Here is a 13,212-nt window from a genome sequence, read left to right as displayed (position 1 = left end):
GGTAATGTTTTCAGAGACACAGCGCGGAAGCAGGCCCACCCAGTCCGTGCCGACCATCCGATCGCCCCTTCACTGTAGTTCTACGTTATCCCACTTTCACATCCACTCCCTACACACTAGGGACAATTTAGAGAGGGCCAAGTAAGCTACAAACCCGCACGTCTCCGGGATGTGGGAGGAGACCCACACGGTCACAGGGAGTACGTGCAAACTCCACGCAGACAGCAGCTGAGGTCAGGGTCCAACCCGGGTCTTTGGCGCTGAGAGGCAGCGGCTCCCGTTGTCGTTCTGCACAGGAGAGTTCTCTGACTGGTTGCCCTTTGCTCCCTGATGCAGGTGGCGTGTCGGGATCACAGTGACCCAGTGTTGGACACTCCCCTTCCAATATCCATGAGTGCCGCCGATTCCCTGTCGCCGTCAGATCTCTGGCGTTTAACCCAAGTCCGCTCATTCAAGCACAGGTAGGAAGAGGCATCGGCATCGGCCTGTTATCGTCACGCGTGCCGGGAATACAGTGAAACGCTCTGCGTGCCAATCCAGTCAACTCGCGTTGTACATCAGGTAGCATCAAGCCATGCACAAGTACAAACTGCTGCGCAAAGAGAGAAATACCAGAGGGCAAACCACTCTCGCACGGCCCCTGCTCGGCCCTGAACACCGGGAGTCGGAGACGAGGGTGGAGGGAGTCAGTGGTGGCGGCGGACGCCGGACAACAGGCCCGCTCAGAAGAAGCCAAGGGTCTTATCTTCCACGCCCTCAAGGTCGACTGCACGACGCACCCCCCCCATCCCCCATCCCCCAAGGGCTGATGAGGGCCTTGCACGGAGAGAGACGACGGTTCACGGGATGACCAGAATGAAGGCAACGGCTGTTAGTGTCCAGCTACGCTGGGGCTGTAGAATTGCGCCAAAATATCGCCTCTCGCAGAGGGACTCAGTGGGCTGTCCTATACATTCTGATCTAACTGGGCAATTGTGCTTATGTATGGAGATAGTCTTGCTGATGTACGCAAAAAGGTATTTCGTTGAACTTGGTACAGATGATAATGAAATAATCACTGAAAATCATTGAACTATAATGTTACAGCTACAGAGAAAGTGCAGATTTACAACAAAAAAAAGTGTAGGGTGCGCAATGAGGTAGGTCGGAAGATCAGGACTACACCCCCAGCTTATAGGAGGACCATTCAGTCGCTCGGTGACAGCGGGGAGGAAGCTGTTCCTGAGTCTGGTGGTGAACCTTCAGGTTCTCCGTGACTTTCTGGAACAAAGACACGACCAGATGCCCCCCACTGGCACAGTCACCCACTTGACCAGGACCCACTCTCACACTCAACAACTGGACTACCCATCCCTCCCACTCTCCGCAGGGGACTGACATGGCCCCCAGCAATGTCTATTTTGTCATTGGCCGTGGGATCCGGTGTCAGCTGGCCGACACACAGAACATGGTGCAGCGGTAGAGTTGCTGCCTTATCATAATCATAATATTCATAATAGTACTTTATTAGTCAAGTATGTTTTGCAACATACGAGGAATTTGAGTTGCATACAGTCATACCAATAAAGAACAACAAAACACACAACTACATTTTTGACATGAACATCCACCACAGCGATTCCCCCACATTCCTCTCTGTGATGGAAGGTAGAAAAAGTTCCAGCTTCTTCCCTTCTTTGTTCTTCCGCGGTCGGAGGCCTCGAGCCTTCCGTTGTCGGGGCGATCTTGGCTCCCGCGGCCTGCGGTCGAGCCCTCCGCGTCGGGGCGATCAAACTCCCGCATCGGGGGGATCTCAGCTCCCCTGTGCCGGGCGATCTGACTTAGAAGAAGGGATTACAAGTACCATTAGCAAATTTGCAGATGATACAAAGCTGGGTGGCAGTGTGAACTGTGAGGAAGATGCTATGAGGTTGCAGGGTGACTTGGACAGGTTGTGTGAGCGGGCGGATGCATGGCAGATGCAGTTTAAAGTGGATAAGTGTGAGGTTATCCACTTTGGTGGTAAGAATAGGAAGGCAGAGTATTATCTGAATGGTGTCAAGTTAGGAACAGGGGATGTATAACGAGATCTGGGTGTCCTAGTACATCAGTCACTGAAAGGAAGCATGCAGGTACAGCAGGCAGTGAAGAAAGCCAATGGAATATTAACCTTCATAACAAGAGGAGTTGAGTATAGGAGCAAAGAGGTCCTTCTGCAGTTGTACAGGGCCCTAGTGAGACCGCACCTGGAGTACTGTGTGCAGTTTTGGTCTCCAAATTTAAGGAAGGATATTCTTGTTATTGAGGGCGTGCAGCGTAGGTTTACTAGGTTAATTCCCGGAATGGCGGGACTGTCGTATGTTGAAAGACTGGAGCGACTAGGCTTGTATACACTGGAATTTAGAAGGATGAGAGGGGATCTTATCGAAACGTATAAGATTATTAAGGGGTTGGACACGTTAGAGGCAGGAAACATGTTCCCAATGTTGGGGGAGTCCAGAACAAGGGGCCACAGTTTAAGAATAAGGGGTAGGCCATTTAGAACTGAGATGAGGAAAAACTTTTTCAGTCAGAGAGTTGTGAATCTGTGGAATTCTCTGCCTCAGAAGGCAGTGGAGGCCAATTCTCTGAATGCATTCAAGAGAGAGCTGGATAGAGCTCTTAAGGATAGTGTAGTCAGGGGGTATGGGCTGAAGGCAGGAACGGGGTACTGATTGAGAATGATCAGCCATGATCACATTGAATGGTGGTGCTGGCTTGAAGGGCCGAATGGCCTACTCCTGCACCTATTGTCTATTGTCTATTGTCTATTGGGTCGGGGCTAGTCAAACCTTCTGCGACTTGGAGCTCCCGACATCAGTCTCTACCCGAGACTACGAGCTCCTCGATGTTGAAATCCGCAGGCCGCGGTTGGAGCGTCAATCCCCGATGGTAAGTCCACGGCCCCACGGTGGGGCTCAAAGTCACTCTCGAGCAAGGCCGCCAGCTCCATGATGTTAGGCCGCAGAGTGACCGGAGATACGATCCGGAAAACAATCGCATCTCCGGCAAGGTAAGAGATTGAAAAACAGTTTCCTCCCACCCCCCCCCCCACATAAAACAAACCAGAGAACATTAACACTTACTTTTAAAACACTCTAAAAATTACAAAAAAGACGAAAAGACAGACTGTTGGTGAGGCTGCCATCGCTGACGGAGCCACCCTGTAGGTGTAGCAGCAGAGACCCGGTTTAACCCTGACTGCGGGTGCTGCCTGTATGTTCTCCCTGCTACCGCGTGGGCTTTCTCCAGGTGCTCTGGTTTCCTAAGATGTGCAGGTTTGTAAGTTAACTGGCTTCTGTAACTTGTGCCTAGTGTGTGGGATGGAACTGGTGTACAGGGTGATGTGATCACTGGTTGGTGCAGACTCAGATGGGGCACTTTGGTTAGTTAGCACAGAAGGGTAGACTTTAGATAAACAGTGTGGAGTCAGGCCCTTTGGCCCACCAAGTGTGTGCCGACCGGCGATCATCCCATACACTACCCTACACTCTAGGGACAATTTACAACTTTGCTGAAGCCAATTAACCTACAAACCTGTAGGTCGTAGGGATGTGGGAGGAAACCGGAGCACCCGGAGAAAACCCACTGGGTCAAAGGGAGAAGGTGCACACTCTGTACTGGCAGCACCCGAGGTCAGGATTGCACCCGGGTCTCTGGCGCTGTGAGGAAGCAGCTCGACCGCTGCACCACTCTGCCACCCATAAATAAATCCACTGTAATAGGGCCTTCTCACAGAACTGATTCCCCGTCTCAGCTGGATGGGATGGGTGTGGGTCTAATGTTAATGTTGTTACTCTTGACTTCAGCGGAGAACATCTGCAGATCGCCCCGGAAAAGCCAGACGAAGAGACCATGAAGGAACAGGAGCACCTGAAGGAGGTAAAGGCCTGAACCCTCTACCCTGGGACGTGGGAATGTTATGTTAGGCAGTCCTGCTGCCCAGGAGAAGGAGTTGTGTTTGGATCAAGGTGAGGTGACTGAGTGGAGATACAAGGAACTGCAGATGCTGGAACCCTGAGTAAAGAAACAAAGTGCTGGAGGAACTCAACGGGCCGGGCAGCGTCTCTGGAGAACATAGACAGTCGATGTCTCGGGATCCAGTTTGAAACAGTGTCGTGTTACATATCACATACAACTGTGCGGATATAGAAACGAGGAGCTGCAGATGCTGATTTACTAAAAAGGTGCTGGAGTAACTCAATGGGTCGGGCAGTGTCTCTGGAGAACATGGATATATGATGTTTCTTAGCGAGACCCCTTCTGAAGAAGTCTGAAGATGGGTTCTGACCTGAAACGTCACCCATCTACGTTCTCTAGAGATGCTGACTGACCCGCTGAGTTATTCCAGCACGCGATGTCTCTCTGTAAACCAGCATCTGTAGTTCCTTGTTTCTATACCAACACTTATACCAACAACTACTGCAACAGCCTCCTCTATGGCGCACCCTCAAAAATCATCAGTAAACTTCAATACATTCAAAACTCCGCTGCCCGTCTACTCACACACTCCCCAATCCGTGACCATATCACCCCCGTCCTTTATAAACTCCACTGGCTCCCCATCCCCCAGAGAATCCAGTACAAAATCCTCCTCATAACCTACAAAGCCCTCCATAACCTGGCCCCATCCTACCTGACCGACCTCCTCCACAGGCACACTCCCACCTGCACCCTCCGCTCTGCCGCTGCCAATCTCCTATCCCCCCACATCCGGACCAAACTCAGATCCTGGGGGGACAGGGCTTTCTCCATCGCTGCTCCCACCCTATGGAACTCACTACCCCAAACCGTTAGAGACTCCCCCACACTCACCACATTCAAAACATCGCTGAAGTCTCACCTGTTCAGTACTGCCTTCAACCACTGAAGGTCACCTCACCTTCTGTCTCCTTTCTCTGTTCGTTTATTTATTTACTTATTTATCTATTTATTCATTTCCCTATGTTCTCTAAATCTCTGTAAAGCGTCTTTGAGTATATGAAAAGCGCTATATAAATAAAATACATTATTATTATTATTATTATCTGTCAAACTGGCCTTTTGGCCCACTGAGCCCATGCCAACCATCGATCACGCGTTCACACACTCGTTCCATGTTATCCCACTTTCTCCTCCACTACCCACATGCTAGGGCAATTTACCGAAGCCAATTAACCTGTACGTCTTTGGAATGTGGGAGGAAACCGGAGCACCCAGGGAAAACCCACACGTTCTCACGGGGAGAACGTACAACTCCATACAGACGGTGGCCATAGTCAGGATGGAAGCCGGGTCTCTGTGCTGTCAGGCAGCAACTCTGCCGCTGCGCCACCGTGCCGCTGTCTGCTGACTGTATTTTACCCAGAGTCGGGGAGTCAAGAACCAGAGGGCAAAGGTTTAAGGGGAGGGAAGAAAGATTCAATAGGAATCTGAGGGTCAACGTTTTCACACGGGACGGTGGGCGTATGGAACAAGGTGTCAGAAGAGGTCATTGAGGCTGGTAGAATAGCAACAATTTAAAGGACATTTGGACAGGTGAATGGAGAGGAATAGTTTAGAGTGATCCAGGCTAAATGTGGGGAGGTGGGACCATTGAAGATGGGCCCCTTGGTCAGCTTGGTCAAGCCTGACTGGAGGGACTGTTTTCAGTTACAGTTTAATTGTCATGTGTACAGTGAAAAGCTTTTGTTGCCTGATATCTAGTCAGCAGAAAGACAATACATGATTACAATTGAGCCATTTACAGTGATACATCAAAATCATAATCGTAATTTATTAGCCAAGTATGTTTTGCAACATACAAGGAATTTGGTTCGCCATATAGTCATACCATGATAAGGGAATAATGTTTAGTGCAAGGTAAAGCCAGCAAAGTCTGATTGAGGATAGTCTGAGGTCACCAGTGAGGTAGATACAGCTCTCTGGTTGTGGTAGGATGGTTCGGTTACCTGATAACAGCTGGGAAGAAACTGTCCCTGAATCTGGAGGTGTGCGTTTTCACACTTCTGCACCTCTTGCCCGATGGGAGAGGGGAGAAGAGGGAGTGGCCAGGGTGCGACTGGTCCTTGATTATGCTGCTGGCCTTGCCGAGGCAGCGTGAGGTATAAATGGAGTCAATGTAAGGGAGAAAGACACAAAACGCTGGAGTAACTCAGCGGGTCAGGCAGCATCTCTGGTTAGAAGGAATGGGTGACGTTTCAGGTTGAGACCCTTCTTTGGTTTGTGTGATGGTCTGGGCTGCGTCCACAATTCTCTGCAATTTCTTGCGGTCTTGAATGGATCTGTTCCCAAACCAGGCTGTGATGCATCCTGATAAAATGCTTTCTACGGCGCATCTGTAGAAGTTGGTGAGAGTTGTAGGGGACATGCTGAACATCCCAAGCCTTCTAAGGAAGTAGAGGCGTTGTTGTGCCTTCTTGGTCGTTGCTTCAATATGGGTGGTCCAGGAGAAGTTGTTGGTGATATTGACTCCTAGGAATTTGAAGTTTTCACCTATCTCTACTTTGGCGCCATCAATGCAAACTGGGGCGTGTGAACCGCTTCACTTCCTGGAGTCCATCACTATCTCCTTTGTCTTGCTGACATTGAGAGAAAGGTTGTTGCCTCGACACCAGGACACGAGCTTCTCGATCTCCTCCCTGTCTCCGTCTCATCATTATTTGATATCCGGCCCACAGCGGTGGTGTCGTCTGCAAATTTGTAGATTGAATTAGATTTGTACTTGGCTGCACAGTCGTGGGAGTACAAGGAGTAAAGAAGGGGGGGGTGACAACTCATCCTTGTGGAGCCCCCGTGTTGAGGATGATCATGGAGGATGATTTGTCCCCTATCCTCACTGATTGGGCTCTGTTGTTCAGGGAGTCGAGGATCCAGTTACAGAGATGAGATGTTGACTCCAAGTCCCAGGAGTTTGGTGATGAGCTTGGATGGGATTATGGTGTTAAAGGCGGCGCTGTCGTCTATGAATAGGAGTCTGACGTTGGTGTCTCTCTTATCCAGGTGTTCCAGGGATGAGTGTAGGGCCAGGGCCATGGCATTATCCGTGAACCTGTTGTGGCGGTAGGTGAACTGCAGTGGGTCAAGGCCACCGAGTAGACAGGATTTAATGCCTTCCATAACTAGCCTCTCAGAAAACATACGTGTGCTATGTGGTTCAATTTATTGTCACCTGTACTGAGGTACCGTGAGAAGCTTTTGTTGCGTGCTATCCAGCCAGCGGAAAGACAATACATGGTTACAATCGATCCGTCCACAGTGCACAGATGCAGGATAACGGGAATAAAGTTTAGTGCAAGATAAAGTCAAGATAGGTTCAATTAAAGATAGTCCGAGGGTCTCCAATGAGGTGGATGGGAGATCAGAACCGCTCTCTAGTTGTGGTTCAGGATGGTTCAGTTGCCTGATAACAGCCGGGAAGAAACTGGCGTTTTCACATTTCAATACCACTTGCCTGAGGGGGAGAGGAGGGAGTGAGCTGGTCGTTGTCTCCACTGCTAGCCTTGCGGAGGCAGCGTGACTGTGTGACGGTCTCTCGCTTACTCCAGGCCTACGCCGTGCTGGCAGCCAGGGAGGCAGAGATCATCCAGATCCAACGTGGAGAGCTCAAGAGCAAGAAGAAGCAGCAGCCCACCAAGGAGGTCCTGCTGGAGGGCTTCCAGGGATACATGCGCCTCCTCTACGGAGAGATCCCACACATCGAGGTACATTCAGACCCCCAGCCCCACTCCCCACCCCTCCTCACCACTAACCACCCCTCCCCACCACACCGAGGTACACTCAAACCCCCGGCTCCACTCCCCAGCCCACCACATCCCTCCCCACCCCTCCCCAGCACTTCCCACCCCACCCCACCACATTGAGGTACACTCAGACCCCCCGCTCCACTCCCCACCACTAACCACCCCTCCCCAGCACTCCTCACCACTAACCACATACCCCACACCTCTCCTCCCCACCCCTTCCCACCACTCCCCACCCCTACTCACCACTCCCCTGCCCTCCCCACCACTAACCACCCCTCCACTAACCACCCCTCCCCACCCCACCACTAACCACCCCTCCCCACCCCACCACTAACCACACCTCCCCACCCCACCACTAACCACCACCCCCACCCCACCCCTCCCACCCCACCACTAACCACACCTCCCCACCACTAACCACCCCTCCCCACCCCACCACTAACCACCCCCTCCCCACCCCACCACTAACCACCCCTCCCCACCCCACCACTAACCACCACCTCCCCACCCCACCACTAACCACCACCTCCCCACCCCACCACTAACCACACCTCCCCCACCCCACCACTAACCACACCTCCCCACCCCACCACTAACCACCACCTCCCCACCCCACCACTAACCACACCTCCCCCACCCCACCACTAACCACCACCCCTCCCCAGCACTTCCCACCACTCCCCACCACTAACCACCACTCCCCCCCCCCCCCCACCCCTCCCCAGCACCCCCCACCCCACCCCTCCCCACCACTCACCACCCCTCCTCACCACTAACCACCGCTCCCCTCCCTGAACCACCTCACCCCTCCCCATCCCTCCCCAACCCAAACCACTCCACTACCCACCCTCTCTTCCCCTCCTATACCTTCTGAAACCCCTCTCTCTCTCCCTCTCCCTCGCCGAAACCTCTCTCTCTCTCTCCCTCACTGAAACCTCTTTCTCTCTCTCTCTCTCTCTCTCTCTCTCTCCCTTTTCTTCACTGAAACCTCTTTCTCTCTCTCTCTCTCTCTCTCTCTCTCTCTCTCTCTCTCTCTCTCTCTCTCTCTCTCCCTCTCTCTCTCCCTCTCCCTCTCCCCCTCCCTCCGTCTCTCCCCCCCTCCCCCTCTCCCCCGAAACCCCTCTCCGTCTCTCCCCCTCACCGAAACCCCTCTCCGTCTCTCCCCCTCACTGAAACCTCTCTCTGTCTCTCTCCCTCACTGAAACCTCTCTCTGTCTCTCTCCCTCACTGAAACCTCTCTCTGTCTCTCTCCCTCACTGAAACCTCTCTCTGTCTCTCTCCTCACTGAAACCTCTGCCTCACTGGCAATGTTTTACCAGATTCCTGTTCAGAACGTGTATGAATTTGAGGACATGCTGAGCAAACCCCCAGTTCTTCGTGAAACACCGTACGTTTGCACCAACATCAGGAAGGGCTTCTTTCCTCACTTGACCATACCCCATCCCTGGAGTGAGATCACGGAGAGCGAGAGAGAGTTGAGAGTGCGCACTGAGGGAGGGGCGATACTGAGGGGGGGGGGGGGCGGTAACTGAGGGGGGAGTACTGAGGGAGGGGAGGTACTGAGGGAGGGGCGGTACTGAGGGAGTGGCGGTACTGAGGGAGGGGCGGTACTGAGGGGGGGGTACTGGAGGGAGGGGAGGTACTGAGGAGGGGCGGTACTGAGGGGGGTACTGAGGGTGGATACTGAGGGAGGGGCGGTACTGAGGGTGGGTACTGAGGGGGGTACTGAGGGAGGGGCGGTACTGAGGGGCGGTATTGAGGGAGGGGCGGTACTGAGGGAGGGGTGGTACAGAGGTGAGGGGCGGTATTGAGGGAGGGGCGGGTACTGAGGGAGGGGCGGTACAGAGGGAGGGGTGGTACAGAGGGGAGGGGCGGTATAGAGGGAGGGGGTGGTGCTGAGGGAGGGGCGGTACAGAGGGAGGGGCGGTACAGAGGGCGGGGGCGGTACAGAGGGAGGGGCGGTACAGAGGGAGGGGCGGTACAGAGGGAGGGGCGGTACAGAGGGAGGGGCGGTACTGAGGGGGTGTGGTACTGAGGGGGTGTGGTACTGAGGGGGTGCGGTACTGAGGGAGGAGCGGTACTGAGGGGGTGTGGTGCTGAGGGGGTGTGGTACTGAGGGGGTGTGGTACTGAGGGAGGAGCGGTACTGAGGGGGTGTGGTACTGAGGGGGTGTGGTACTGAGGGGGGTGTGGTACTGAGGGGTGGGTGCGGTACTGAGGGGGTGCGGTACTGAGGGGGTGTGGTACTGAGGGGTTGTGGTACTGAGGGGGTGTGGTACTGAGGGGGTGTGGTACTGAGGGGGTGTGGTACTGAGGGGTTGTGGTACTGAGGGGGTGTGGTACTGAGGGGTGTGGTACTGAAGGGGGTGTGGTACTGAGGGGGTGCGGCACTGAGGGGGTGCGGCACTGAGGGGGTGCGGCACTGAGGGGGTGGGGTACTGAGGGAGGGGCTTGTGAGGGGCGTGCAATGCTGAGGGAGGGGCTCCCACCCGTTAATCTCTGCTGACCAGTTACCCCACCCTTCTCCCCTCCTCCTCCCATCCCCCTCACCCCTCACCTCCTTTGTCCCCTCACTCCCACTGCTCCTCCCACCCATTCCCCCCCCCTCTCCCTCTCCTCACCTATCCCTGCCCTATCTCCTCTCTCCCTACTCCCCCTCCCCTCTCTCCCCCTCCCCTCCTCTCCCCCCTCCCCTCTCTCCCCCCTCCCCCACTCCCCTCCCCCACTCACCCCCTCCCCCCCAACTCCCCCTCCCCTATCCCCCTCCCCTATCTCCCCCTCCCCTACTCCCCCTCCCCTATCTCCCCCTCCCCTATCTCCCCCTCCCCTCTCTCCCCCTCCCCTCTCTCCCCCTCCCCTATCTCTCCCCTCCCTCTCCCCCTCCCTCTCTCCCCCTCCCATCTCCCTCCCCCTCCCCCATCTCCCCCTCCCCTATCTCCCCCTCCCCTATCTCCCCCTCCCCTATCTCCCCCTCCCTATCTCCCCATCCCCTATCTCCCCCTCCCCTATCTCCCCCTCCCCTATCTCCCCCTCCCCTCACCCCTCCCTCTATCTCCCCCTCCCCTATCTCCCCCTCCCCTATCTCCCCCTCCCCTTCTCCCCCTCCCTATCTCCCCCTCCCTCTCTCCCCCTCCCCTCTCTCCCCCTCCCCTATCTCCCCTCCCTTCTCCCCTCCCCTATCTCCCTCCCTATCTCCCCTCCCCTCTCTCCCCCTCTCCCCTATCTCCCCCTCCCCTATTTCCCCCTCCCCATCTCCCCCTCCCCTATTCCCCCTCCCCTTTCTCCCCCTCCCCTTTCTCCCTCTCCCCCTCCCTATCTCCCCCTCCCCTATTTCCCCCTCCCTATCTCCCCTCCCTTTCTCCCCCTCCCCATCTCCCCTCCCTATCTCCCCTCCCCATCTCCCCCCTATTTCCCCCTCCCATCTCCCCCCTCCCCATCTCCCCCCTCCCCACCTCCCCCTCCCTATCTCATCATCTCCCCCTCCCCATATCCCCTCCCCATCTCCTCCTCCCCATCTCCCCCCTCCCTATCCCCCCCTCCCCTTTCTCCCACATTCACCTCCTCCCCGCTCCCCTTCCACCACCCTCTCCCCCCACCCTCCCCCCACCCTCCCCCTCCACCACCCTCTCCCCCCACCCTCCCCCTCCACCCTCCCCCTCCCCCTCCCCTCACCCTCCCCCACCACCCTCTCCCCTCCCCCCCCTGCCCCACCTTCCACCCCCCCTGTCCCCCCCGGTTGCTACCCTAGGCCCGGGGGCTGCCCTACTGGGCCAAGGAGCCCGTGGTTCCCATTGCCTTGGACGGCTTCATCCCCAACTCAGTCTTCCTGCGGCTGCTGTGGCCCATGGTGCCCTGGAACCCCGTGGACGAGTCGGACTCCGAGAAGGAGCTGGAAGTGCAGGAGGAGCCCAGGCCCGAGCTCAAGCTGCCCTCCAAGGTCCACGTCTCAAAGGAGCCGGAGGTACGGGGCGGGGCGGGGGGACTGGAAACTCCACGGAGCTACAGGGTACAGACGGGGGGATGTGATCTCCATGGAGTTACTGGTACAGACGGGGGAGTGGGAGGGGGGGTTGGGTGGCTGTTGAGTGGGGTAGTGGGGAGTGGGAGGGGGTTTGGGTGGGGAGTGGGAGGTGGTGTTGGGTGGGGAGGTGGGTGGTGGGGGTTGGGTGAGGTGTAGGTGATGGGGGGTTGGGTGGGGAGTGGGTGGGGGGGTGTTGGGGTGAGGTGTAGGTGATGGGGGGTTGGGTGGGATGTGGGGGGTGGGGGTTGGGTGGGGAGTGGGGGGGGTGTTGGGTGAGGTGTAGGTGATGGGGGGTTGGGTGGGATGTGGGGGGTTGGGTGGGGAGTGGGGGGGGGGTGTTGGGTGAGGTGTAGGTGATGGGGGGTTGGGTGTGGTGTGGGTGGTGGGGGGGTTGGGTGGGGAGTGGGGGGGGGTGTTGGGTGAGGTGTAGGTGATGGGGGGTTGGGTGGGATGTGGGGGGTGGGGGGTTGGGTGGGGGAGTGGGGGGGGTGTTGGGTGAGGTGTAGGTGATGGGGGGTTGGGTGTGGTGTGGGTGGTGGGGGGTTGGGTGGGGAATGGGGGGTGTCAAGTGGGGTGGATGAGGAGTGGGGGGTCGGATGGGGGGAGGTGTTGAGGGGGTGGATGGTGATGGGGGGTGATCCAGGAGCTGCTTTGTCAGGGTCGGTGTCAAGCTTCTCGAGTGTTGTTGGAGCCACTCTCGCCTCGGCAAGTGGAGAGTGTCCCATCGCACCTCCTGAGTCGTGGCGTGTAGATAATGGAGGGGTTTTTGGGGTGTTAGAGGTTGAGAGGCTCCTCACAGGATCCCCGCTCTGACCTATAGTATGAGTATTGGGCATTGAAGTTGAGAAGTCATGTGGCAGTTGTACAAGGCATCGGTGAGGCCCCATCTAGTGTATTGCATTCTGTTCTGGGCCCTGTTATGAGAACGATGTTGTCAAGCTGGAAAGGGTGCAGAGAAGATTTATGAGGATGTTGCCAGGACATGAGCTTCTGAGATACAGGGAGAGGTCGAGCAGGTTGGGACTCTATTCCTTGGAGCGCAGGAGGATGAGGGGTGATCTTATAGATGTGTACAAAATCATGAGAGGAATAGATCGGGTAAACGCACAGGTTTTTTTCCCCCCAGAGTAGGGCAATCAAGAACCAGAGGATATGTTTAATGTGAGAGGGGAAAGAATTAATAAGAACCTGAGGGGTAACTTTTTCACACAAAGGGTGGTGGGTATATGGAACGAACTGCTTGAGGAAGTAGTTGAGGCAGGTATTATCGCAACGTTTAAAGAAACATTTAGACAGTTACATGGACAGGGCAGGTTTGGAGCAAACACAGTTAGGTGGGACTAGTGTAGATGGGACATGTTGGGCAGTGTGGGCAAGTTGGGCCAAAGGGTTTGTTTCGACACTGTATCACTCTCCGACTCCGTGACCTGCTGTTGCAGCCGCTGTGTTC

The 13,212-nt window shown here is 55.7% G+C and overlaps 1 protein-coding gene across 1 annotated transcript in view; it reads left to right on the top strand.

Annotated features, from left to right (window-relative positions):
* wdr97 (WD repeat domain 97) overlaps window positions 1-13,212 on the top strand; it is a 79,793-nt gene that overhangs the window by 49,680 nt on the left and 16,901 nt on the right. The window contains exons 12-16 of the mRNA XM_078423921.1: window positions 337-461; window positions 3,828-3,900; window positions 7,545-7,700; window positions 9,062-9,223; window positions 11,490-11,702. Of these exons, the coding sequence (XP_078280047.1) occupies window positions 337-461; window positions 3,828-3,900; window positions 7,545-7,700; window positions 9,062-9,223; window positions 11,490-11,702 (729 nt within the window). The remainder of the gene's footprint in view (window positions 1-336; window positions 462-3,827; window positions 3,901-7,544; window positions 7,701-9,061; window positions 9,224-11,489; window positions 11,703-13,212) is intronic.

The sequence above is a fragment of the Rhinoraja longicauda genome, chromosome 2 (genome assembly GCF_053455715.1).
Source record: "Rhinoraja longicauda isolate Sanriku21f chromosome 2, sRhiLon1.1, whole genome shotgun sequence".
NCBI lineage: Eukaryota > Metazoa > Chordata > Chondrichthyes > Rajiformes > Arhynchobatidae > Rhinoraja > Rhinoraja longicauda.
This window is presented reverse-complemented; position numbering and strand designations above follow the sequence as displayed.